Source organism: Apteryx mantelli, chromosome Z (assembly GCF_036417845.1).
Source record: "Apteryx mantelli isolate bAptMan1 chromosome Z, bAptMan1.hap1, whole genome shotgun sequence".
Lineage (NCBI taxonomy): Eukaryota > Metazoa > Chordata > Aves > Apterygiformes > Apterygidae > Apteryx > Apteryx mantelli.
This window is the reverse complement of record NC_090020.1, coordinates 8255067-8280018: the sequence shown is the minus strand read 5'-3', so window position 1 is coordinate 8280018 and position 24952 is coordinate 8255067. Positions and strand designations below refer to the sequence as shown.

Genomic DNA, 24952 nt, shown 5'->3' with positions numbered 1-24952 from the left:
GCCCCCGCGGGGCCGCAGGCGGGCTGGCGCACCCCTCGGCGGCCCGGCGGCGGGGGCCCGGCGCCGCGGCGGGGCCGGGGCCGGGGCGGGCTCGGGGCGGCGGCGCGCCGCCCCTTCCCCCCCCCTCGCTGCTTGCCAGACCTCTGCCATCAGCATGCGGCGGCCCCGGCCAAAAATAACCCTGGAAGGCGAAGCCGAGAATTGTGGTCTCCTGCCAGAGATGTAACTGGAGGCTGTGGTGGGGGGGGGAGCGGGCAGGGCGCACTTGCTCGGGGGGATCACGCTCTGTCAGCGCTGGAGCCGCCCCCGCCGACCCCCGCGGGCTGCCCGGAGGAGCGCGGCCGGGTGCGCCGGGAGCCGGGGACCCTGCGGTCTCCCCGCGTGGGGAGCACCGCCACGGACTGTGCGGCGTCAGCTGCATGCTGGAGCGAGGGAAGGAGGTGGCACTGCCCGGTTTTGCAGACGAGGAGACAGAGGAACGGGGAATTAAAAAGTGGACTAGTTCTTCCCCTACTAAACCTTCAGCAAGGGGCCATTGCTCAAAAACAGCTTGTGCAGTAAGCAAGCTTACGGGGCAGGGCGGCAGGAGCCCTGAGTGCTGGGGAGGGTCTGATCTGATAGGAAGTCATGTTAGTTTCCATCTAGGCTTACTCCCTGGGTGGCAGAGCAACGGTCTGAGGGTGTTTTCCCTTCGAAAAATTGAAATGTGTTACATACTTCATAGGGATGTGATGAGACTCAGTTCATTGGCACGTGTGTTCGTTCTGCTTAAATTAAATGCAGAGCTGGTAGCACTGACTATTGTAAAGATGCCTGACATTTCCTAGTATAAACTCTGTTTACAGATGCTTATGACTGTCAAACATCAGCTGAAATTTTCCATCCAGATGCTCACTTCACCCTAGGTCTACACAACAACATTTTGCCAGGACAACTCTGCTGGCTGGAGAGCTGGAAAAAAAATAGTCATGCAACCTAGATGTCATTCTTGTACTTACAAAATTCCTAGTATAGATATGCACTTGTGCAGACAACAGGTAATTTCATAGCTCAGTGTGTTCGCCTTCATGGAGGCATTCACTGGGTCTCTGCTGGAAGAATCTGCTCATACTCTGCTCAGGAACATGATGACGTATCATGGCTCAGCAAGACAACATGTTAGCTGAGCTACAAGAGATGACCAGGCAAACATGAGGTAAAATGCTTCTGTCTGTTGCATGGACTAAGTGCTCACCAAGAGTCAGTGAGACTCACCTGATGAATGGTAACTCCCTAAAACCAGAGTAACTCAGCCATGCTTCTGGGCCCTCTCTCTACAGACCTTTTAGTGGTTCACAGCAGATAAAGTGTGACAGTTTAGGAATTGTCAGCTCATCCATTGGCTGGTGACCACTGTCTCTGTAACAGAACAGTACACAAGGCAAGGCCCAACAGTTTAGTTTAAATAAACTAATCCACTAGGGCAAATCAGGAATTTTAACTCTGTTGAAGGAGCAATCATCTAATGGCAGAGTGCCAGCAGAGATACAGGGAAGCCATAAACTCTTTATTCTCTTTTGCTGGACCCCTTAGATCTTAATTTGCCATGGCCTGTAGCAGAGCTATGTCAGTACAGCCATTATTGCAGGGATCTTTCTGTGTAGGTGAGCCCTCACACTGTTCTTTTTGTGACAGGGGCTGATTTAATAGTCAGTCATTTATGAAGAATGGTTGGAAAAGTACATTTTTCCTTAAGGAAAGTCCTATAATTATCTGATTAAGAAATTCTAGTGCTTCCATGTTTCGGGACAACTGTGAAAGTGGGACAATAATACAAATATTTGCAGAGGGTGAAGCATGTGTTTAAACCTGTGAGCTAGCTTTTTCATCTGAAATCAGACAAATAAAAATAACTAAAATAAAAATCTGTCTTTGAGGTATTTGTTAGAAATGCTCATTCTGCAAAAAATAATCACATTTACAGCTTTCTGTAGTGATTCAGAATGCATTTTAAATAGCAAAAAAAAAAAAAAAACCTGCAGTTACAGAAATGCCATTTCTCTCACATCCTTAATGTAAACAGGGCACAGTTATAGATAAGGTTGTCAGACCTTAAATAATTTTAGACACTGCCAGTAATGAAGCCACATCATATAAGCTGCAATAGTCAAAGCTGAAGTGGAATCAGATAGCTTGTATCTACCACAGCAACAAATCAACAAGGAAACAACAACAAAGGTTGAGAGCATTAGAAACAATGGATGATAAGTTACAGGTGCCAAATAATGGAAAACACAGGACCAAAATACGAAACAAAGTACTAGTCTTCAAAACAGGGAAATGATTGCATGTTTTTTGTGCATAGAGGAAACATATGTAGCATTTGGAAGAAAATAAATCTGTTTGCAAAAGCATACGAACACTGACATTCCTGGAATGGACATATAATAGGAACTATCAGTGACAATTTCTCAGAGGTTTTTGTCTTCACCTGTACATAAACAAGAGTGAAGAATAGAGAAAAAGTGTGTTTTGCAGGCTTTTCATGCATCATCTTGACGTTGGTTCTACTAGGAGTATAATGGGCTGTAAAGAGTACTGCAAATTTTTTAATTCAAATGCAGGCTATGCTTGAGAAATAACTCCAAGCAAAAGTTTGCACAGCCCCTCTTTTACTATGACTCCTCTAGTACTTTTCAAAGCTCAGGTTCCACAAATCCTGCTATTTCTTTGTATAAAAATAATTTACAGCCATCACTGCAGCAGAGAAAAGTGTGAAAAAGTGAATGTAGTAGATCTGGCCATTGTAGTACAAAATCTGAATAAAAGTAACTTTTTTTTTATAAAAGCCTCGGTTCTCAAGTATCTGGATTAGCATTATGCTGATATATTTATCCATGGGAAAGCTCTACAAATTCTCTTTCCTAGCAACAGAAGTCCCACAAGCAGCTCTGTGCTCAGTTGAGCTCTCTGTAAATGGCAAATGTTGCAGTGTATTTGGTAGTTACTACTGTGTATCTCTAACAAAGGAATAATTATTAAAATGTGATGGTATTAAAAGCTTGGAATGCCTTCTTAGAAAACAACAGCTAAATATATTCTAGTATTACCATAGTGTGTTATCAGTGATTTTTAATAGGTAGTTAAAATCAAACTTAATGGAGTGACAGAATGCATGTTATATTTCCTGTTTCCAGATAAAACAATTAGCTTTCTGACCGCCAACTTTTCAAATGCGTCTTGACATATGCTATCCAATTCAGGAGCATTTTCAACACTTACTTTGATTCTTAAAGCGTGTTAATTCCTGAGCCTTAAAATGTTTACCATTACTTATTCGTATTGTGCAATTGACTGAGTCAATGTTACTTACTTTAAGAAACATAATTTTTGTGCTTCTTCAGGTTTCCTCCTCCCACCCCCTCCCACCCCACAAGCATTGTACTGGTGCCTTTTTTTGTCCCTTCATATCCAATTCCTTCATCCACTGGACTGGACACTGGGTTGATATTTGTGTTGACTCATAGGAGAGAAATTGGTCCCACAGCAACAGAAGCCCTCTATAGCCCTACAGTTACTAAAGCTTCTGTAGATCTGGTGATCAAAACTGTCCCCTCTGCAAGATGGCAGAAAATATCAATGGATCTGTTTAAAGGTAGATTATAGAAGCCTAGCCCAGCTCTTATTTGATGCCAGTACACAGGAAATCACTATAGAACAGAAGCTTGTTTCCTGTTAAGGAAAAGTCTTCCTTTGTATCTTCTTCCCAGTGTTGCCTCACTGGCAGAACTTACATCACCGTTAACTAGCCAAGATTTGCCCCTTCAATTGTTTTTGGAAAGAACATAATTCAGGTCTAGTATAGTAGCTGAGTTTTAGCCTGAAACATATTTTTACAATTGTTTCATAGAATATATTTTTGTGATAGAAATGTGAACACTCATTAAGCCATTCTGCATGGTGCCATATTTTACAATTTGCATTCTCATCCTGCCACTCAACTGGATTTTCTAGTTACTCTTATAGTGCAGTTATCATTTGAAGGATGACATACATCTGTATTATTATAAGATGAGGATTGTTAACTTGAGTACTGAAAAAAGCATCTTGCAGAAAAGTCCTAATAATAAAATGCTGATTTATCAAAACCACAACATTCAAAGAAAAAGGCTGATTTCAGTTAATGTATTGTTTTGCAAATAAAAGCAAAAGTAATTTTAAAACCCAATAATTTCCAACTGTGACATTTTCTACATGTGAAAACTTCATTGCTTTTGAGCTGAAATGACTTTGTTTTAAAACATAATACTTAGAAGTTAAAAAAAGGATTTAAAAAGAAAATGAAACTGAAAGATTTTGAAATATCTTGACTGACCTGATCTTTCTTTTTTCTTTTTTAAGTTCACAACTAAAAGTTTTTTTCTGTGATCCCTGATATAAATTGTTTAGAAAAAGCATGGAAAGTGTATTTTTATAGACTTATAAGAAAATTAGTCCCCTGTAGCAGAACTTTACTGAGAGACAGTATGATCTGTTAGATATTACAACTTAGGGGGGTTGTTTTCTAGAAGTTGCTCTTAAGCACCAGAAAAGGCTGTATTTCACCACAGCTGTAAGTCTCTAATTACTATGAAACAGAGCTATTGTTCTAAGGAACATTTTCACACAAACCTACATGCAAATTGATTTACAAAAGCCAAACAGCAAAAGTTTCCTAAAAACTCAATTCTCATAACTGACAACTGATTTAGTGCTGTGTCAGCAACTGATTATGTTGCATAAATCAGGAATGACTTATAAAATTGCCTCTCACTGTACATTAAATGAGGGGAAGGAATAGAAGGAGAGAGAGAGGAAGATCACTAAACATTAACATATCAGAGAAAGCAACTTTTTTATATAGAATATCCCCAAAATTCCAAATACTCGGCTGCAGAAAGTTTATTCCCATAGATTCCTGTATAACTCTGAGAAATCAGGATAAGTATTCCATTAAAAACTTTCAGTTCTCTGGATATCGTAGAGTCACTAGCAATTCTTCATTTCCCACTGCTAGTAACAGATCAGTTCTGTCATTCTTATTTTCAATAAATAATTCCAAAGGAATATGCAGGCAAGCTCATGGAATACAAGGCTATGAGGTGCCACTTAAGAGTATGAAAACCAGATCCATCTTATGACAGTTCTTGCCAATGTGGAGAATCTGACCATGGACCCAAGCAACTGCCTTTGACCCAGCTCTAGTCCTGCTGCAGTTCAGCAGCTCCACTGCTGGCCTGGTCTGGGCTGCCAGGAGTGGGATGAGCAGGGCAAGCGGCTGACGCTCTTAATTCCCGTATCGCCTTAACAGCAGCTTGGAATGTCACTCACCAGCATGGCGGAGGAAACAAAATACAATACCTGGGAGTCAAAGCAAGCCCCCTCTTCGGTCCTGCAAGAGGATGTGCAAGGCTTCTCCTCTGGGTATATCTCCTCACTAGAAAGAGCACCTTTCTACTTATTTACACAGGTTTCTTAGATCTGTCACCCATTATGCATTCCTTTTAGAGCAGAGGAAATAGAGATGTATTAAAATATTACTCCATGTGCTAGGTTTGCTAAGTGGCTGTGTAGGCTGAGGCAGACAGTGCTGTGCAAAGGCTTTTGCTGGATGTCTGAAATCCAGGATATAAAGGGTTTGCTTCTGCACAAAGTACAGCTTCTCATTAGGCAGCCTGCCTGGATTGGCGCTCAGGGGAACAAGGGATGGAATAAATGCTTCATTGATAATAATGATGTATGATTCAAGTTTTTCCCAGCATTGTTCAGTAACCCCTTTTAACAGCTGCTGTATTCAATCATTCAAATAAAACTGTAAAATGCATACAGTATTTTGGGCATATATTAGCCACCAACATTAGGAGTTAACACATCTGCAGAGGACAACTTCCAGGAGAATATTCAGCATTTTTTGCTTGGGCCCATTCTGGGATTTGTATCTAGATGTAAGATTACTTTTTCCTGTGTGACAATTAAGAAATTCATACCAGGAAGTTCAGGATAGGATGCTGAACCACTGGCACATGCAATGCCTGTGGTTTAATTAAGCACAGATTGGGAAGTCACATGACACAAGTGTGAAAACAGAGATGAATGGGGTTGAGGAAGGGCTAGGGGCAGGAAAGACCTGTGCAGTATTGTTGTCTCTTTTTCTCTCATGGGAGGGAGAAGGCAGCTGGAGAGGACACTGTGCAGTAGGTTCCCTCCTGTTATCCCATAAATCTACCTCAATGCTGTTAGTGCTCAGAATGGATATAGCACAGATGCAATCCAAAATCCCAAAAACGCCTGAGGTGGATCCTATGCAAGTTATTTACAATATCTGGAAATGTATTTAAGCCCTCTAAAATATTAATATTCTCAAATACTAGCACTTTTTAGTTAACTAATTAAATTCCATATTTAGGAACTGACAGATTATCAGAATCCAACACAAGTCCTGCCCCTATGTATTCCTGTAGGAATTTGTCTTTTCACTCTGGAAGAGTTGAATATGGAGAGATGCTTCACACCCTTATCTGACAACTGTCAAGAGATTCATAATTTTTTTCTAACTGCAAATGAGTAAGTTAGCTAAACCTATTGCATGTAAAATCACCTGTGAAATCTCCACTGTCTTGCTACACTACGTGACAGAGATATGTTCTGTTTAAGAACCTGTTTGTGCTGCCAAGTAAGCAACATGTCACCAAGTCCTGATTTAGCAAGAGCTTACTCCATATATACTGTGGAAGTCTTCCACTTCCATTTATGGCTATTTACCATTTATTTCATGAGTAAAGAGTGGAAAGCTTTATTCATATGACTGGCATTCTGGCATGTGATGTGCAAAGAACAAAAAATCTGCAAACAAATTGTACTGCAAAAGAACTGGAGACTTCAAGTCTTATTTTCAGAGGTGCAAGAAGCAGCCACTACAACTGCAGCCAATGAGAGTGACACAAGCCTAGGCCCTCCAGGCTGTTCTGCTAAGATGATATCATGTTCTATAACCATGAGAAAATGTGCTTTACAGGTAGTGCCAACCAAATGGCCTCTCCCACTGGCACCCTTCAAAATCTTGACAGATAAATTACTTCATCATCTAAAGTTCACTCCTTATAAACTGGCGCATTCTCTGTGTATTTAATCATTTTCATTTGAATTGTTAAATAAAAACAAACAAAATATCAGCTGAGAGTCAATAATCTGATCCTGGGTGCTGCACAGTGGTAATACAGAGGCAAAACATATACTCTCAAATATGTCCTGGTTGTCTCTGTGAGCTGCCATCTCCAGGGACGCTAGTTAATATGGGTAACATACAGAAAATGCTGTTTTTCTCACTGCACTAACAGGTTGGTGCATGAAGCAAGAGGCTGAGGTTATAGTACAAACTTAGGGCACATCAAATTGAAAAGTTATGAATTTTTTTCCATTAAGTCAAAGCAGATATGAAGTTTAAAAATGCAAAACAGGAAACATCCTCCTTCTGAAAATAATCATATCTGAAGGAAAATACCAAACTGGACATTATTCTTCTGTGTTATATATACTGACTTCTACAATGATATACCAAGGTAGGAAAAGCAAGGAGTCATCTTGTCTGGAGATATGTAAATACCTGCTCTGAGTCACAGTCTCTCTGATAAGAACCCGAGACCTAAAGCCATTCAGCAATACAGCAAAAATGGAAGAGGAAAAACAACTCCTTGGAATGTGAAAAACTTGGATTTTAATACCAGTTCATTTTATGCTTTTGGGGAAGTCACCGTATCATTAAGTACCTCAGTTTGCCTACAAACTTCACTGGCCTTTCAGAAAGTGCTATGAGATCTAAGGATCAAAAAGCCACTGTAAGTGGCTTCATATTAAGAAAAGATCTCAGGCAAAATTCTACTTCTTCACTGTCTCTGGTTTCCGACCCTGCCACTTGGGGAACATTATTGAACAAAACACTTGGGATTTTCCTCTTCTTAAGGGAAGAATATCTTCTTTCTCTCATGTGACTGGTGAAACAATTTTTTAGCACACACACTCTGAACAGCTAGCTGACAAATTGATTTTTGCCAGCAAGCTTATTTTATCTTCTGACTATAACTGATGACAAGAAGAACAATTTCTCACGGTAATATATTGTGTCTGCTAAACTACTTCAGATTCTTTTTTAGTAGCTTTGATAGGTTCTTTGACCACTAATGAGGCCAAATAGTAGACACTAAAGCACTGTGTTTTTCTTATTGCTTTTATTTTACTTGGATTAAAGCACTCCAGAAAGAAACACTGACTCGAAACTCCAGAAAAATGACAGAAGAAATAACCATAGAATTGTCTTTTTAACTAAAAGGCGTGGTTTCAAGTTGCCTTCAAAACACCCCCATTTTGAGTTCTGTGCTATGGATAAAAGTCCCACCTTACTGCTGACTTCAGCAGCGGTGAGGAAAGCGGTCAAGCAGCGCCGCCTTCTGTGGGGAAGTGCGGTCTGCTTAATGTCTTCTTTAAGAGGCTGTCCCCAGGGAAAGTGCATTTCGTTTTCCCTTCCTCCACTCACCATACCCTGTTGCTCACCTCTGAGAAGTGAGATCCCGGTTCTAGCCTCCTGCAAGCCGCGTAAGGTGCTTAATTAGCGATACCCATTTGGTTGTGTATCTCTGGGTGCTTGTATTCAGACAAATTAACCTTTCCTTTTTGGTGGTGTCTTCTGTTCCTGTTCTTGAGTCTGCTTTCATATGGCCTCCGATAAGTCCAAGGTAACTCCAGATCTTCTTATTTAGATGCTATGCAGGCATAAGCGGAGCAGAAACTTGATATTCCCTGGAAAATGAGTGTAGCTGTACTTGTAGTTATAATAAAAAAATTAACTAAAACTAATATAAAAGTATTAATTATGAGTGCTAAGTAGGACATTTCCCTTCAAATTTCCAGAGAAACTTGGTTAATTTATCTACTATTTCTGTGAATATAAAGCCACAGAGAAAATATAAAATCATAAAATTTGCATCTTCATAGGACGACTGTGGGGCCAAACTGATGTTTGTACTGGGGTTTGAACCATTGAAGTGTTATGTATTAACGCTTCTATTGTGTGTTGTGTTCAAGGACCTGTGAGTACTTGCAGGAGAGTAAATGAGCTTGTCTCCATACCATAGCATAATGGACAAGAAATTATCGGCTCAAATGTCAGGTAGGGAGATGAAAGTGACCTTTGCAGTAACTGCGGGAGTAATTCCTTAAATTCCTGCTGTATATCAAACAATTCATTTTATACCAGCAGTCCTCCAGATTGAGGTCTTCAGAGCCTACTGCTGCAGAAATAGAAATTGCCGTGGAACTGGTTCAAGCAAGAAGTTTGTTTTATTTAAACCACTGTGTTTTTTAGAAACTAATATATTGTTTTATTTCTTTGCTCTAGAATTACCAGTTCTTTTTCCCAGGAAGCTACCCTTGCACAAGAGCCTGCACAGCTGTTTTTACATACCCCTTTCAATGAGGGTGCTGGCCTGACTTGCTCTTCCTGGCCCTTGCCTGACAGGTTTTACTTCAGATCGCGTCTTTGGTGCCATTCCCAGCTTCTTTCCCATTCAGTCTGTCCGGTGGCTTGCTGATTAACCAGCAAATACCTTCCCAAAATGGTTATTTCCTGGTATTTTCAGACTTTTATTTTTTAGCCTTTCTACAGTGTTGAAGACAGCCCTCTCTTAACTCAAAATATTTCTTACAGGTCATCTTGTTCCAAAGTTTATAAGGATTTCTCTTTTGGCCTTTGTCCCTTGGCAGTGCTATTTCTATTCACAAGACCACATTCAAGTGAAAAGGGACGGAAGCATACTCAAAAATATATGATAAGTTGTTATTCTCTTTTGGTTTTGCAACAACTCAGATCGTTAAAAAGGGACTCAGACAAATTCACAAGTGGATCTTCATGGAAACCACATCACTTTCCTTAGTGATATCTCTTAATCAGGGGTATGTGATGGCATAACGTCAGTTCATTTCCACCCTACATTTTTCCAGGAGTGCTGTATGCATCACAGAATCACAGAATCACAGAATTGCTGAGGTTGGAAGGGACCTCTGGAGATCATCTAGTCCAACCCCCCTGCTCAAGCAGGGTCACCTAGAGCATATTGCACAGGATTGCATCCAGGCGCGTTTTGAATATCTCCAGAGAAGGAGACTCCACAACCTCTCTGGGCAACCTGTTCCAGTGCGCTGTCACCCTCACAGTGAAAAAGTATTTCCTCATGTTCAGATGGAATTGCCTGTGTTTCAGTTTGTGCCCGTTGCCTCGTGTCCTGTCACTGGGCACCACTGAAAAGAGTCTGGCTCCATCCTCTCGACACCCTCCCTTCAGATACTTGTACACATTGATAAGATCTCCTCTCAGCCTTCTCTTCTCCAGGCTAAACAGGCCCAGCTCTCTGAGTCTTTCCTCATAAGAGAGATGCTCCAGTCCCCTAATCATCTTCATAGCCCTTCGCTGGACTTGCTCCAGTAGTGCCACATCCCTCTTGTACTGGGGAGCCCAGAACTGGACGCAGTACTCCAGATGTGGCCTCACCAGGGCTGAGTAGAGGGGGAGAATCACCTCCCTCGACCTGCTGGCAACACTCTTCCTGATGCACCCCAGGATACCATTGGCCTTCTTGGCCACAAGGGCACATTGCTGCCTCATGGTCAACTTTGTGTCCACCAGCACTCCCAGGTCCTTCTCCGCAGAGCTGCTTTCCAGCAGGTCAACCCCCAACCTGTACTGGTGCCTGGGGTTATTCCTCCCTAGGTGCAGGACCCTGCACTTGCCTTTGTTGAACTCCATGAGGTTCCTCTCTGCCCATCTCTCCAGCCTGTCCAGGTCCCTCTGAATGGCAGCACAGCCTTCTGGTGTATCAGCCACTCCTCCCAGTTTTGTATCATCAGCAAACTTGCTGAGGGTGCACTCTGTCCCTTCATCCAGGTCAGTGATGAAGAAGTTGAACAAGACTGGACCCAGTACTGACCCCTGGGGGACACCGCTAGCTACAGGCCTCCAACTAGACTCTGTGCCACTGATCACAACTCTCTGAGTTCTGCCATTCAGCCAGTTCTCAATCCACCTCACTGTCCACTCATCCAGCCCACACTTCCTGAGCTTGTCTATGAGGATGCTATGGGAGACAGTGTCAAAAGCCTTGCTGAAGTCTAGGAAGACAACATCCACTGCTCTCCCCTCATCTACCCAGCCAGTCATTCCATCATAGAAGGCTATCAGGTTGGTTAGGCATGATTTCCCCTTGGTGAAGCCATGCTGACTACTCACGATCACCTTCTTTTCCTCCACATGCTTGGAGATGGCCTCCAGGATGAGCTGCTCCATCCCCTTTCCAGGGATGGAGGTGAGGCTGACTGGCCTGTAGTTCCCTGGGTGCTCCTTCTTGCCCTTTTTGAAGACTGGGGTGACATTGGCTTTCTTCCAGTCTTCAGGCACCTCTCCTGTTCTCCATGACCTTTCAAAGATGATGGAGAGTGGCCTAGCAATAACATCCGCCAGCTCCCTCAGCACTTATGGGTGCATCTCATCAGGTCCCATGGATTTGTGGGTGTCAAGTTTGCCTAAATGACCTCTAACCCGATCCTCCTTGACCAAGGGAAAGTCTTCCTTTCTCCAGACTTTCTCTCTTGTCTCCAGGGTCTGGGGTTCCTGAGGGCTGGCCTGAGCAGGAAAGACTGAAGCAAAGGCAGCATTCAGTAACTCTGCCTTCTCTGCATCCTTCGTCACCAGGGCACCCTCCCCATTCAGCAGCAGGCCCACATTTTCCCTACTCTTCCTCTTGCTACTGATGTGTTTGAAGAAGCCCTTCTTGTTGTCCTTGACATCTCTTGCCAGATTTAATTCCAAACGGGCCTTAGCCTTCCTTGTCACATCCCTGCATACTCTGACAATGTTTCTATAATCCTCCCAAGTGGCCTGTCCCCCTTTCCACTTTCTGTATACTTCCTTCTTCTGGTTGAGTTTTGCCAGGAGCTCCTTGCTCATCCATGCAGGTCTCCTGCCTCCTTTGCTTGACTTCCTACTCATAGGGATGCACCGCTCTTGAGCCTGGAGGGAGTGATGTTTGAATATTAACCAGCTCTCTTGAACACCCCTTCCTTCTAGGGCCCTAACCCATGGGATTCCTTCAAGTAGGTCCCTGAAGAGGCCAAAGTTTGCTCTCCTGAAGTCCAGGGTTGCGATCCTACTTATTGCCCTGCTGCCTCCTTGTAGGATCCTGAACTCCACCATCTCATGGTCACTGCAGCCAAGGCTGCCCCCGACCTTCACATCTTCAGCCAGTCCTTCTTTGTTTGTTAGTATGAGGTCCAGCAGCACACCTCTCCTCGTTGGCTCCTCCACCACCTGTGTCCACCATCCTTTACCTCCTGGCTGAAACTCTTTGCAGAACACAGAATCTCAGTTCTAAACCTGAAGATTTCATATGCCAGCGCCCGCCCTGTAGCAGCAAAAATATGACCTAGTAGCCCTCTTAGATTTTAAAAGTTTTAGCCTTTTCACAGTATGATATAAGCTTTGGCTGTGCAATTTTTCACTTTGACATAGGGATTTCTTTCTTTCTTTCCTTTTTTTTTGTTTTTTGAAATTAGTTTCTCTATCGAATTGTACTGAGAAAATAGTGTTTTTCCAGTCTTTAATCCTACAAAAGTGATTTACTGGTTTTAAAATGGGCTGTAAAGCGTTTGAAGCAGACAATTAAAGTTACCCCTCCGCTTTTTTGGGGGGTGGAGAGGGAGGGAGAAAGCTAAAGCTTACCTTTTCTTTTCAGGCATCTTTGATGTAATTCCTTCTTGCAATGTTGTCAGTAAAGTCCTCCAGCAAAATACTGAAGACACAATTCTTTTAGTTCTAGAAGAAAGAGGAAAGCATTCAGTAAGAAAAAAAAATCACGCTGATTTTAGAACTATCAGTAAAAGGACACAGTCTTTTCCTTCCTCATAATTCCTAGCCTTTACTACCTGGAAAAGAGCATAAAAGCCAAAATGAATATAGAATTTCCTAGGAGAAAACCAAAACAAGAGCCTTGCTTGCAAAGCTATCAAACAGTTGCTAAAATTAATCTTGCCGCTAGATGGCAGCAAATACTAGTTTTCTGTAACATTTTCTTTCCTCTGGACAGCGGGATTCCGAGAAGGGGAAAAAAGCGCAAAGAAATTCTATGCTGATGGAGCAGCTGCGATAAACACCCATTTGGAAACAACTCCTGCTCCCTCTGAAGACAAGAGCAAAATTCCTCGTTAAATAAAAGTCACTTTTTGGGCTGTAAATTCTCTTTTCTCTTTCAGCCTGAGTAGCATGCTGCTTGATGGTCACAACTTGATACAGAGTTGTTCTCTGAGATACAGGGCTTTCTGGTGTTCTTGATTGCGCACCATAACTCCTGAAACTGTGTCATTTATGTTTTTAATCCCCCTTCCTTCACTTCCTTTTAAGGTAGATACTGATCTCAAAGACATGGAACTTTTACAAAGAAACAAAACAAAACACATGAATTACAGTTAAGTTGTGCATATTCAGGCTATTATTTATGATTGGCTCCTTCTTATGGAAAATACAGCATCTACCATCACACCAACACAGTCTAATCTTTGTTCAGGGAACCCCCAATGCACTGATGGCAGCAATATCAGCATAAGGAAGGCATCAGCCAAACAACCAAAGCACCAAGTGAATTTAGATAATCCAGAAGTTCAGGCTCCAGAAGGAAGCAAGACTTCACTTGTGCTAACTTCCCTTTCCTTTCTACTAGTGATGGAACTGATGCAATAGGCACTTGTCGAAGAAAGGCTGATTATTGTAAGGTGGGCACAGCTTTTGGCAACAGGAAGACTCCACCACAAAGCCACAACCTTCTCTATTCACTTGCTACAAAAAAAAAAAAAAAAAAAAAAAAAAAAAAAAAAGATAAAGTATTCCTATCACACCAAGGGATGCCCTGAAGGCAATTTATAAACTAGAAAAGAAAATTGAATCCTTAGGAGAGCAGAGCAAATTAACTCAAGATTTGCTTCACACCAGGGTTTCTGAAGAATACTTTTCTAATACAGCTGAGCAGTAAGAGATGATATTTTAAAAGTTTTTAAACTCAGGTTTTGTTAAATTTACTGAGGATGGGTCCAAATTCTGCTGCAAAATATGAGGCCATCCTGTCTTTAGCCCTCAAAACTAGGCAGTTTGACAGAAGCTAACATAAGGAACACAGGAACAATGACACCCAGAAAATTTTAAAAGATACTGAATAACATAACATACATAACTTTCCTGGAAAATTTCATAGAAGAATACATAGAAAAGTGTGAGATCAAGTTTGAAACCTGAGGGACTTTAATCCAACAAACTCAAAAATACTTCAGAGCTAGCAATTAATGTGCCTTTGCTTATAAAATGGGGTGCAGGCAAGGTGAGTGTTTCCAGGGCTGGAGCAAGGGCAGAAGAAAAAGGTGGAGGGTGAAATGACAGCTACCTTTGAGAGAAGTAGGAGCACAACAGCTGTCACAACATGCTGCCATGTCCCTTAGCTTGCACTCCAGAAAGCAAGAGAGGCAACTGCTGAAGTTCCTAAACTCTACTGGATACTGTCCTTGGCTGAGGCACTCTGCCCCAGGAGGGGAAAAGCCCTGTGCCAGGTCTGCTCTGTACAGGTTTAACCCAGTGCAAAACTCACATCCTGTGAGAGATGCCATGGGACACATGCTGTTACTGCAATATGAATATCCCACTGTAGACTAATATTGTCCCTTTCCTCTCTATGCACTTCTGGAGAAACAATTTTTGGAGTTTTCAGTAATGTAAGTCACCATGAATGAAGAGCATAGTTTCACAGAATCCTCCTGATTTTTAGTTCTCTGATGTTTGTATTGCTCACAAGGTTCCAAAACTGTTTTCTAAAAATGTCATAAACAACTAGTAAACCAAAAGACTGCAACAAGTAATCCTCAACTGCTCAGAAGTCCCCTTTAGGAAATGTTCAGCCTCTCTGCACACAGCAGCGTGGTCATTTCCCCCACCAAAAGACTCAGCATGCCAGAAACAGCCCTTGCAAAAGAGATTCCCTGTCCCAAGCCACACAGCTGCATTCTGGTCTACACAGAAAAAATGTTTGACTGCCACTTGATTGCACTGTTGCCGGCACAGGTCCCAAATGGCAAACACTGATTTGTAATGGACAGGGTTTAATCTGACTCCTCAGCTAATGACAAGTGAGACAGAGAGCTGCTCTCTTTCTTCCTCAAAAGAAGAAAAAGGAAGAAGTTGCTTTACTAGGAAAAGTAATGCAACTACAAGACTTCAGGGATTAAAGAAATTCTCACCCAGTTTTGCATTTAGCAAGAAGTAAAATCCATTTTAAATACAGAAAATGTGCAAGGCTTTTCTGTCTCCTTTGAGGGCTCAACCGGCCATCTCTCACATACCCACAAGTCTTACAGCTCAGTTAAATTTTGCATATGGAAAAGACTCAGTTCAGGCCCTTGGAGATAGATGTCTGCAGATGATCATAAGGTAGAGAAATGAATTTACTGGGGATTATTCTTTCCAAGACCTTGGATCGTGGGACACATGTGAAATAATGTGACCCATCAAAAAGCCCCTACAGTGGAGGAAGGCTCTGAGGATATGGGTGAGGGCTTTGTGCTCATGAACGAGAGCTATGTGCTTTAGAACAAAGGAAGGAAACACTTACAAAAGATATCATGATGTATAAAATGCAGTCTACAGAGAAAATCAGAATAGGTTCTTAGAATTGAAATTGCAGCCTCAGATCATAGCCAAAGCCCAAGTGTGTGGTGAAATAACCCTGCTAAAGTGATGGCTACTATATATACTGAGGATGTTGAATGATCAGGAGGTAACTGGTCTGATCACAGTTCTCCTGATCCTCCTCACAGTGATGATTTGGATGACCTGGGAGGAGAAAATAATGTTGAAAGTGGTTGCTCCCACAATAAAAATCAAGCAAACACTGGGTGCCCACCCTTGGACAACTGTGAGAGGTTTTACTTCCTGTGGAGTTTATTGAACTTCAAACTAAATTTTCAGCTAAGCCTGAAGACACAGCCCTGGAGTGGATGGTCTGTACGTGGGGAGAGGGAGCAAATCAGATTGCCCTCACCATGAATGAGGCTCAAAGGCTAGTATTGGGACCAGGATCCTCCTGCAGTCCCCTACCCCACCATGATCTGCCTCACTGCGGGGCTGTGCCGGGGCCACAGATCTCCCCAGCACCGGTCAGGGAGATGGAGGGGAGAAGTAAATGGCTGTGGGAGAGCGCTCCAGAGTTGCAAACTGCCATGCTGAAATCTGCCCTCTCAGACATGCTGGATGGACCACTGCCCAGTAGGTCAGGACAGGCAACCTTTAAATATTAACCCATGGCAATCCCATGCCCTCCAGGGGCAGTGTGTGTCCTGTAGTTCAAGGAGCAACTGCAGCTCTTAAACTGCTTGCTCTTTCTGCAGTGATGGCAGTAAATGCAGGTACTCAGTGGCAGATGGTTCTGCAGCAGGTGCTCTCAGCTTTGCACTGTCATGAAACATTAGGCTCTAAGGAAAAGACTAGGACCATACAGGTGGTTAAACCCAGCAGTAATACCCCTCCCCTCCACTTCACTCAAGAAATTCTAAAAGCAAAAATCCTGCAGATGGGATGTCTGAGGGACTCAAAACTTGTGGCCTGTGAAATCTGTGCTCTGAGGACTGCAGAAAGGTGTGTCTGTGATGGAAATGTACTGGGTAAGGGTTAATGAGGCAGCAACTGCATGGTCTTCCAGCTGCAGTGCTAAAGCAACCAGTGGGAGAAACTTAAGTGCAGACATTCCGGACCCGTGCCAGCTTCCTGCATCCATCTGGAGGTAGAGGGTGTCACTCAACACGTTGGAAAAAGGGTTTCAAGTGAAGAGGGGATCAGGCTCGACTCTTGCCATCTGGTTTGCAGCCATCATGGTAGCTACACAGAACTGGGTTCTGAAGAGGTTGGTCGCTGTAAATGAGAAGTGTACCACAACGTTTTGATTGACACAAGAGCATAAGTTTTAATGATGGATCAGCATACCTATGAACGTATAGGTGTTAATGGCGTAATTACTCATTATCCAGTTGTAGGGGCTAAATTAAAGTTGTTCAATGGCTGTACTGCACAACTCTTGTTACTAGGTAAAACGAATATTCTGGGAATGAGTATTCTGCAGGGACAATCTTGATAGCTGGGGTTTAACGGGAAATCGGTAGTCCTTCAGCTACAGGAAAAACTAATCCCTGTACCATTAAGCATATAAATATGCTGCAGATAGACCCACCCTTGCCTAACAGCCAACCAGTCAACGTTCCTCAGTACAAGCTACCTCCTGCTGCTGTAACACCTGTGATGATAGAATTTGTCAAGCAATTAGAGCAATGGGGTATCATAGGGAAAAAAAAAGAAAGAATAACCGTGCAATAGCCAAGTGTGGGCTGTCGCAAGAGCAGGCGGGACCTCCTCCGGCCGGGCGCGTCGTCCCCGGGTGCCTCGGCGCCCCGCGGCGGCGCCCGCGGCCTCCCGGCTCTGCCGGCGAGCGCAGCAGCGGAGCGTGTCTCCTCGCCGCCGGCTCTTTTCGTTATGCTGAAGGATTAGAATATACGAACCCAGCGAAAATCTAACGAATTCAGGGCTGCTTGAATTTCAAAGGGAGCCGTAAAAGGTGAACCTCATCCATCTCCCTTGGATTCGTAAGTACTGGGTGATTTCGGAAAACTAATTGCCTCAGGCGATGTTAACAAATGACAATGTGGTTAGTCTATGGAGACAGATCGTTGCTGTTGTTTGTTTTCGGATTAACGTCTACAAAAACATACAACAATTAAAATGTAAGGGAGAGAATGAGGTTGTTTTGTAAAGGTGATTTACTGTAGACGTGCACGGGGCTACTGGGATGTTCGTGACGGCGCAGAGAGGCGATCAAATGGCTGCAGTTTGCCTCTGGAAAAGCAGCTGCCTCTCCGCCTCCGCAAGCCGTTTGCCGAGGCTTGCCCGTCCCGGACCGCTCCCAGCCGCTGCCGCTCCCGGGCGGCACCTGCAAAACGCGAGCGCTTCCCCCCGCCAAACCGCCCGGCGAGGGCCGGAGGAGCAGCCTGCTGCGCCGCCGCCGCCGGGCTCCGCGCGCGCTTCGGGCGGTTCCGCCCCGAAAACCTCGGCGAGCAAAGCTGCGTTTCCAGGCCTCCCTCGCCGGGGAGGGCCAGTGTCGGCTGGGTGTTTTGCTAAAGCCTTCTTAAAAAGGCGCGGAGACGAACAGTATTTTATGGGACCTTCCCTGGCAGCAGCTGTTCCCAAGTGCCGCTTGTGAGCAGGACTGACCCCGCCTTCAGAGAACAGCACGGTGATTCCCTTGCTCTTTACACTGTGCTGCTTTAAATCACTTTGAATGCAAAGAAGGAAATACTACTATAATCAACCAGCTCCTTCATCCTTTGGCAAATTAAAGTCAGTGGCTGAAGCACTGCAGGATATTCCCTAGACTGCATCTGCTACGATTACCAGTAGCAACAGGGAGCAGGAATCATGGTGAGTTCTGCTATTTTTCATGCTTTATTAATCTCCCAGCTTTAATATATGTTCCATTCCTTGAAGAAGCGGATCCTTATTACAACTGCCAGTAAGATAAAACAAATAACAAAGGCATTTGGCAATCAATTCTCTAAGGCCAGACTTTATTGGAGCCTCCATCATGTACACTTCCTCTTCTTTCCATTTTGGTGTGGTACAAGCAGAAGACTTAGTGCCTAAGCCACCAGAAAAAGTCCCTTAAATACAGATCCAAGAAGAGAAAATATCAGTCTTACTCAAAGATAAGAATAAAGAGCAAGCCCTTGACTGTGTTACAAATGTTGTATGTGTGAACAGAGTGTATCACGACAAGACATGGAAGGGCAAACTGACAACCAGCAAGGATGAGGAAGAGGGACAGAGTCCACCTTCTCTCCGTACCTGACAACTTTCTGTGCTAGCAGTTCTCTGAAGGCACATAGGAGGAAAATGTGAATGATTTACAGGAGAAAGAGAAAAGCTGCATGCACTGACTAAAACTACTCATGTAAGAGGTAGAGAGTGAAGTCCTACAGAGGAAGAATGAGTAACAGCAAGATGAGCTACAAAGATGCACAGATTCCTAGCTGTAGAGGTGCATATGGAGAAAGAGGGAGAAAAAGTGTGGAAGAGGTAGCATCGCCATCAACAACCAACACACCTGACCTCAAAGTGAGAGAGCAGGAATTAGGACTTCCACTCAGAATGAACTTGCATAGCTACTGTATTTCCCATCATTTTCTTAATAGTGAAATCCCAGTCAACAGGAAATAAAGAAGAGCCTTGCGGAAAGGCAGCTTTATGAATAGTTAGCAACTTCTACTGCTTCTGCCTTGGATATTCTGACTGTTACAACCAGATTAAAGGTATAATCCACAGTTTTTTCAGTCTGTGAGCTGGTGGAATTTACAGCTCCATTACAGCCTATAGACAATCTGTAGTGGGATTTTTGGAGTATGCAGGCTGAGGAAATATAAAAACTACACATCTTAAATATGACAGTAAATGAATATGGCATCATGGCTTGTCTCCTTATGACATATGCCTGAAGTTGTTCTTGTTAAATCTCTGAAGACCTTTTACAAATGGAAAATGAATAGTCAGTTGGGCACTCCAGAGAAGATTAATTAATGTTTCTGAAGGTAGAAGAGTTCTTAAATTACATGAGGCGTTTATACCATACAAGGTATCTCATTGCTTTTTTTATGAAGAATGAAAATATAAGCAGCAACAAATGCAAACTCCATATCCATTATCTACAATGTTTCATTTACATAGTCTGTTTATAACTCAGTCTTTAAAATGATGACAACCACTTTACAAATTTTCATAATGGAGTAGGTGTCACTTATGCAACTGAAAATATGTAGATTTGTGAGAACATGTATCAGTTTTCCAAATGAAATGAGATGTAACTGCTGAGGCAAACTGACAAACTTGTCGCAATTCCCCTCAACAAATATACCCATCTAACTCAAATGACACCACTGCTTTACTTGCAAGAAGCAACATGGTAAGTAGATTCTTTCTTTTTACCTTGCTTCAGTTTATAGAAACAGTATCTGTAAACTTCTTCAAGCTATAGAGAACTACTTATGCCATGAGAAATGAAGTCAAGACAGTGTATCCACTGGGAGAATGAAAACTTCTATCTTATTGGACATATATAATTTATTACTTCATACATTAATCAGATGAGCTCCCAGCCCTGGCAGTGAGATTAACAATGTCTCCTTCCTCAGCTCTAGAAACAAATTCTAGTTGTTTCCTTAAACTAATTTATTCTATTTTTTTAACACTGATAATCAGAAATGGTCTCTGAATTGCATGACAAATCACACTGGACAGTTTAGACAATACAGTGAAAAATGTGCTCTCCCCCCCCTTGATCTTGAACTAGCAGGGTCAAGGCCCAGAAGATCTAAGAGGTCCGTTACATCTTCCAGCACTGTGACTGCATGACTGACCACTAAATTTATAGCAATTATGCAGATAGTAATATATTCCAAGTGGTCTTGTGGCTTTGCTGTCTATGTATTTTTAGTTTCATTAATACAATGGGTTTAGAGTTACCTGGGATGGATGTACACATTCACAAATCACAAAACAAGTGGAAAGAGATTTTAAGAGAGTTTAATAGTAAGCATTAAATACATTTTACTATGATTACATTACCGGCAGTAACCAACAGTATTTGATTTCCAGTAGTAAAAAAGAGTTAGGAGGAAAAAGCACTAGGTTTGAAACATGTTTACCAATACTTTGTGGCCTCTTTTCACATACAGTATAAACAAAAGTCTTTTACTTATCTGTTTTTCTGAAAAGCTAAATGATGCTATTGACATAATTTAAGCCAAATCCAGACTGTAAGAGCTAATCTTTAAACAGTAGGTGAGCTGGAACTTGTAACAAGACTTAAGAGTTTAACTGTTGTGTAAACATGGGCAGAAAAAAGATACTGTACTGCATGTCATTCAGTCTTTTTTATCATGAAAAAACTCGCAGTGTTAAGACTATCTTCTTTGTAGTATGATGTCAACTATTTCCCTGTTTCCCTGTCACAGTGGCTATAAATACTTCTTTGAGGATCTCCTTATCCAAGTTTCTGCCTGTAAAGAGAGCAAAATTGTCTAGTTATATTTTATAGTGTGTTACAAAAATGCAGGTAAGTAGGAACCTGCAAGTCTTCTGATTGAAGAAACAGTTTGTTATACCAATGAGTGAAAATACAGCTTTATGAATATTAAACTGCAGATAACAGGTAACTTCACATTTCCCAGGCAGCCACAGATTTCAAGCTGTATGAGTAAGGGAAACAAGGAAAAACTAGGGTTTTTTTGTCATAAAAACACTTGCAGTCATCCCAAAGCAGAGAGTAACAAGCAGGAAATAAAAAATGTGCAACCTTAGTATTACAAGCTTTTCAGAAACAAATGAGATTTTATGTATTTTAATGGCTATAAGCACTTTTCTTACAGTTACTGAACACTTGATTGCAATCAATCCCATCCTGTACTTATAATTATGATTTTTTTAAAATAACATTAAATATACAATTTATGAATATTTTATATTTTATCTTGATTCCCTAAAAGGCATAATGTATATTCTTATCAGCTGGAATATAAAACCTCAGGAAGTCCTGACAGATAAACTTTGGACAAAAGTGCATTCTGCACATATTCAGTGCTATTATTCTGGCTAGTTTAGGCTGGTCACTGTCCACTGGACAAGTCACGGGATTTCCTGCTGAGAGAACCAGCTACTTAAAGTCAAATTATGAGGTATGTAATTTTCTCTTACCTATCAGAACCAGTCTATTTGTTCTCTTTTCATCTTCCTTCCAGCCTACTGAAGTCTCTTCCAGATCATAGAGTTCATGGACACCTTGAACTATCACCTGATGAGATTTGCCTTGAATAGATACCAGTCCCTTATCAGAAAAATAACTGTTAGGATACATAAACAAACCTTTAAAAATGAAATACCTAAGGGGAAAAAAACATGAGAATAGACAAGCAAGAAAAAAAAAATTGTGGTGACTATGCATCAGTTGGTCAAAATAGCAATGCAGTATGATCACTATTACTCATTACATCCATTCTCACATTTCCTTACTCTGTTAAAGACCAAGAACTATACTGTCCTACATTCTGACTTCTGTTCCTCATTGGGACAACACCTAGTACAGCATGTCTGAGCAAAATAAAATGCCGTCTATGGCACCATGACACTTCCAACATATATATGACATATGCATCTATGAAAGAACGGTTGCCTATGAAAAGATGATGTCAAACAAGCAAAAATGTCTGATTTCAGACTATTCTGATTAAGTTCTCATGCTTAGCATTTTTACTATTCTCAGACAAAACCTCTGAGTATGGGAGCGAGAACAAACATTTGTAAGGAAAAATGACTAGCAACAGAATAAAAGGGATTACTGTCAGACTGAGCCTATTGACCCCACATACCAAAAGTTGTATTAAAAGAGTTTTCATCATTTCATGTAAAACTTTATAAAATATTCTAGAGGAACACATTCTGTAAAACATCTCTTATACTTCCATAAAGAAAAAAAAATACAAAGTTAAAAATCTTTCGTGGAAAAAAGGTCTGTATTCAGATTATCAGCTGGAATTCAAATTACTGTCCCTATCAACAGGACTGTGATGTCAGGTAAGATATAAATACAAAAGCTCTGGAACCCATTCTATAATTACCTGTAGTTCATTTGCTTTGGTGTGTTTGTTTAATTTGACTGAGGCTCAGCACACAGTCCATTACAGACCTCAAATCTGTTAAAGAATTACTTTAATTCTAGTGCTCAATACAACAAAAATGCATTTGCACATAGCAGTACTGTTTTCAGATAGCTTAAGATGCATCAGTGGCTGTTTTCTTCTATCTGTCAGAAAGGGGAAGATAATCCTTTGTTTTTGTTGCTGAAAGATCAAGAACACAACTTTTCTTCCAATGAAGTAAAAATAATTATGCTGCTATTCATGAAGCACAGTATTCTCAAAGAACAACCAAAGCATTTTTTTTGTGTTTCTTACACCATATAAAATGCTAAGATCCAGTTCTCACTTCTTAACAATTTACTAAGCTGTTTGGTATAAGGAAAATGGAAATATATCCTAAAGTAAATCATCTGTAATCACCTCAAATGCACACAACTGAATAATATATCAAGTGCTCCGGGAAGACAAATCCATTTGTGTTGCATCTTTTAAAAATATGGTCTGACATCTTGTAAGAAGTTCTAAGTAGCTAGACTAGTAGCTAGTAGTAACTAGCTAGTTCTAAGCTAGTATTATGCTGTAGTCTTTCTATCTTATGTTGAATTCAACTTCTGCATAGTATGTCAATAATTGTAATTACAGACAGCATCTGTAGTTACATTACTAGATGAGGAGACATTTACAAGAGATGGATGGGACCTTTCAGAAAAATGAAGGCAAAAAAGGAGAGATTGATTAAAAAACTATATAGCACTAAAGACTTAGAAAAAAGGCTTCCTTACAAAGAAAACTCAACAGCAATATATTTTGTCCATTATGGACTAAATTGTGACTATTGCTCTTCTCATCACTCAAGGGAGTAAGAAATCTCTATCCTGCATAATTGTAATCATGTACTGATCATGAATTCTACCAGTGATGTTTGGGGGAATTTAACAACTGTACTCCTTCCCTCTCAATTCACAATACAACCAATGTTTGGTTTTGTACTGGCTATTTCCTTTTGATTTATTCCACCAGCCAGCAGAGAACAAACTGTCTCCTAAATGGAACACTGACAAATTGCTGTTCTCCCTTTTGTCTGCTCAGCTATGCTGATCCAGTAGTGCCTTTAACAGGCCTATGACCAGATGGTACACTGCAGTTTTTAGGTGTAAAGAGGAAAAACACAAAATGAAGAAGTCGGTCATTTTTGACTAACTTTCAGTCTTATGACATCCATGGTGCATCCAGTCTTATCTTTCACATTCTTCTCCCACAGAAGATTCTATGAAGAGGGAAAAAAGGGTTTTCACAAACAATGGCATGGGATAATTATCTATAAAATGCCAAAATGATTTTTCAATTGATGATGATGTAGCACTTACCTGAATAAAGAGATTTAGATTTTCTTCTATTATGTTTCCTAGAACTTCAAATGTTACTGTAATTATACCCTGCAAACAGAAAGACCAACTTATTATTAGTCAACTGAACAAACATTTCAATACATTTATTTTTAAAAGTTAATGTTCTTTACAATTTGGTCTCAGAAAAAAAGCAACTATACGCTACCCCATCTTTAATCTGGTTAGAAAAAAAAATCTCCATTTCTGTACTGCTCTAACTGGATACATTACGCTGGGCTTTTTGGTTGTGTTTTAGTGTCCACTTAAACGGACAAAACCAATACTTTGAATGTTCTAATGCCATCAGCTTACACACTGTAATTCTTTGTTGTGGCTGTCAGGCACCCTGTTACAGACCTGTAAAATGCTGCTCCGCAGAGTGCAACCACTCAGTGACCCTTTGTTCAGAGAGAAGAGGAGTGTGGGGACCCTGCAGTGACTGTGGTGGTGTGGGGAAGTCGGAGAAGGCAGGACACGGCTTTGCACTTGGGGCAGAGTTGGTTTTCTGTACCACTTGTAAACACAGCCCCGTGCACCAGAGGAAGGCTTTGGGATTGCCTGATAAAGGGGTCTGTTGAGCTCGATCTGATCACGAATGACATATCCCAACTGAGGGACAGGAAGAAAGGGCAATCAATTATAGTAGTTTGGGCTGCAGAGTGTGTTTATAGGCAAGGGGAAGGGATCCTGAAAAGGTGTTGTTTGCTTGAAGACATGGCCTGAAAGCTCCAGCAGCTAGG

General features: G+C 41.7%; 1 protein-coding gene across 1 annotated transcript in view; it reads right to left on the bottom strand.

Moving 5' to 3' along the window:
* Positions 1 to 20697: 20697 nt before the first annotated feature.
* Positions 20698 to 24952, bottom strand: part of LOC106486927 (zinc-regulated GTPase metalloprotein activator 1A-like) — a 29281-nt gene continuing 25026 nt past the window's right edge. Inside the window, 5 exon segments of the mRNA XM_067316550.1 lie at positions 20698 to 21134; positions 21137 to 21189; positions 21884 to 22013; positions 24026 to 24091; positions 24192 to 24260. Coding sequence (XP_067172651.1) covers positions 21051 to 21134; positions 21137 to 21189; positions 21884 to 22013; positions 24026 to 24091; positions 24192 to 24260 — 402 coding nt within the window. The 3' untranslated portion in view covers positions 20698 to 21050.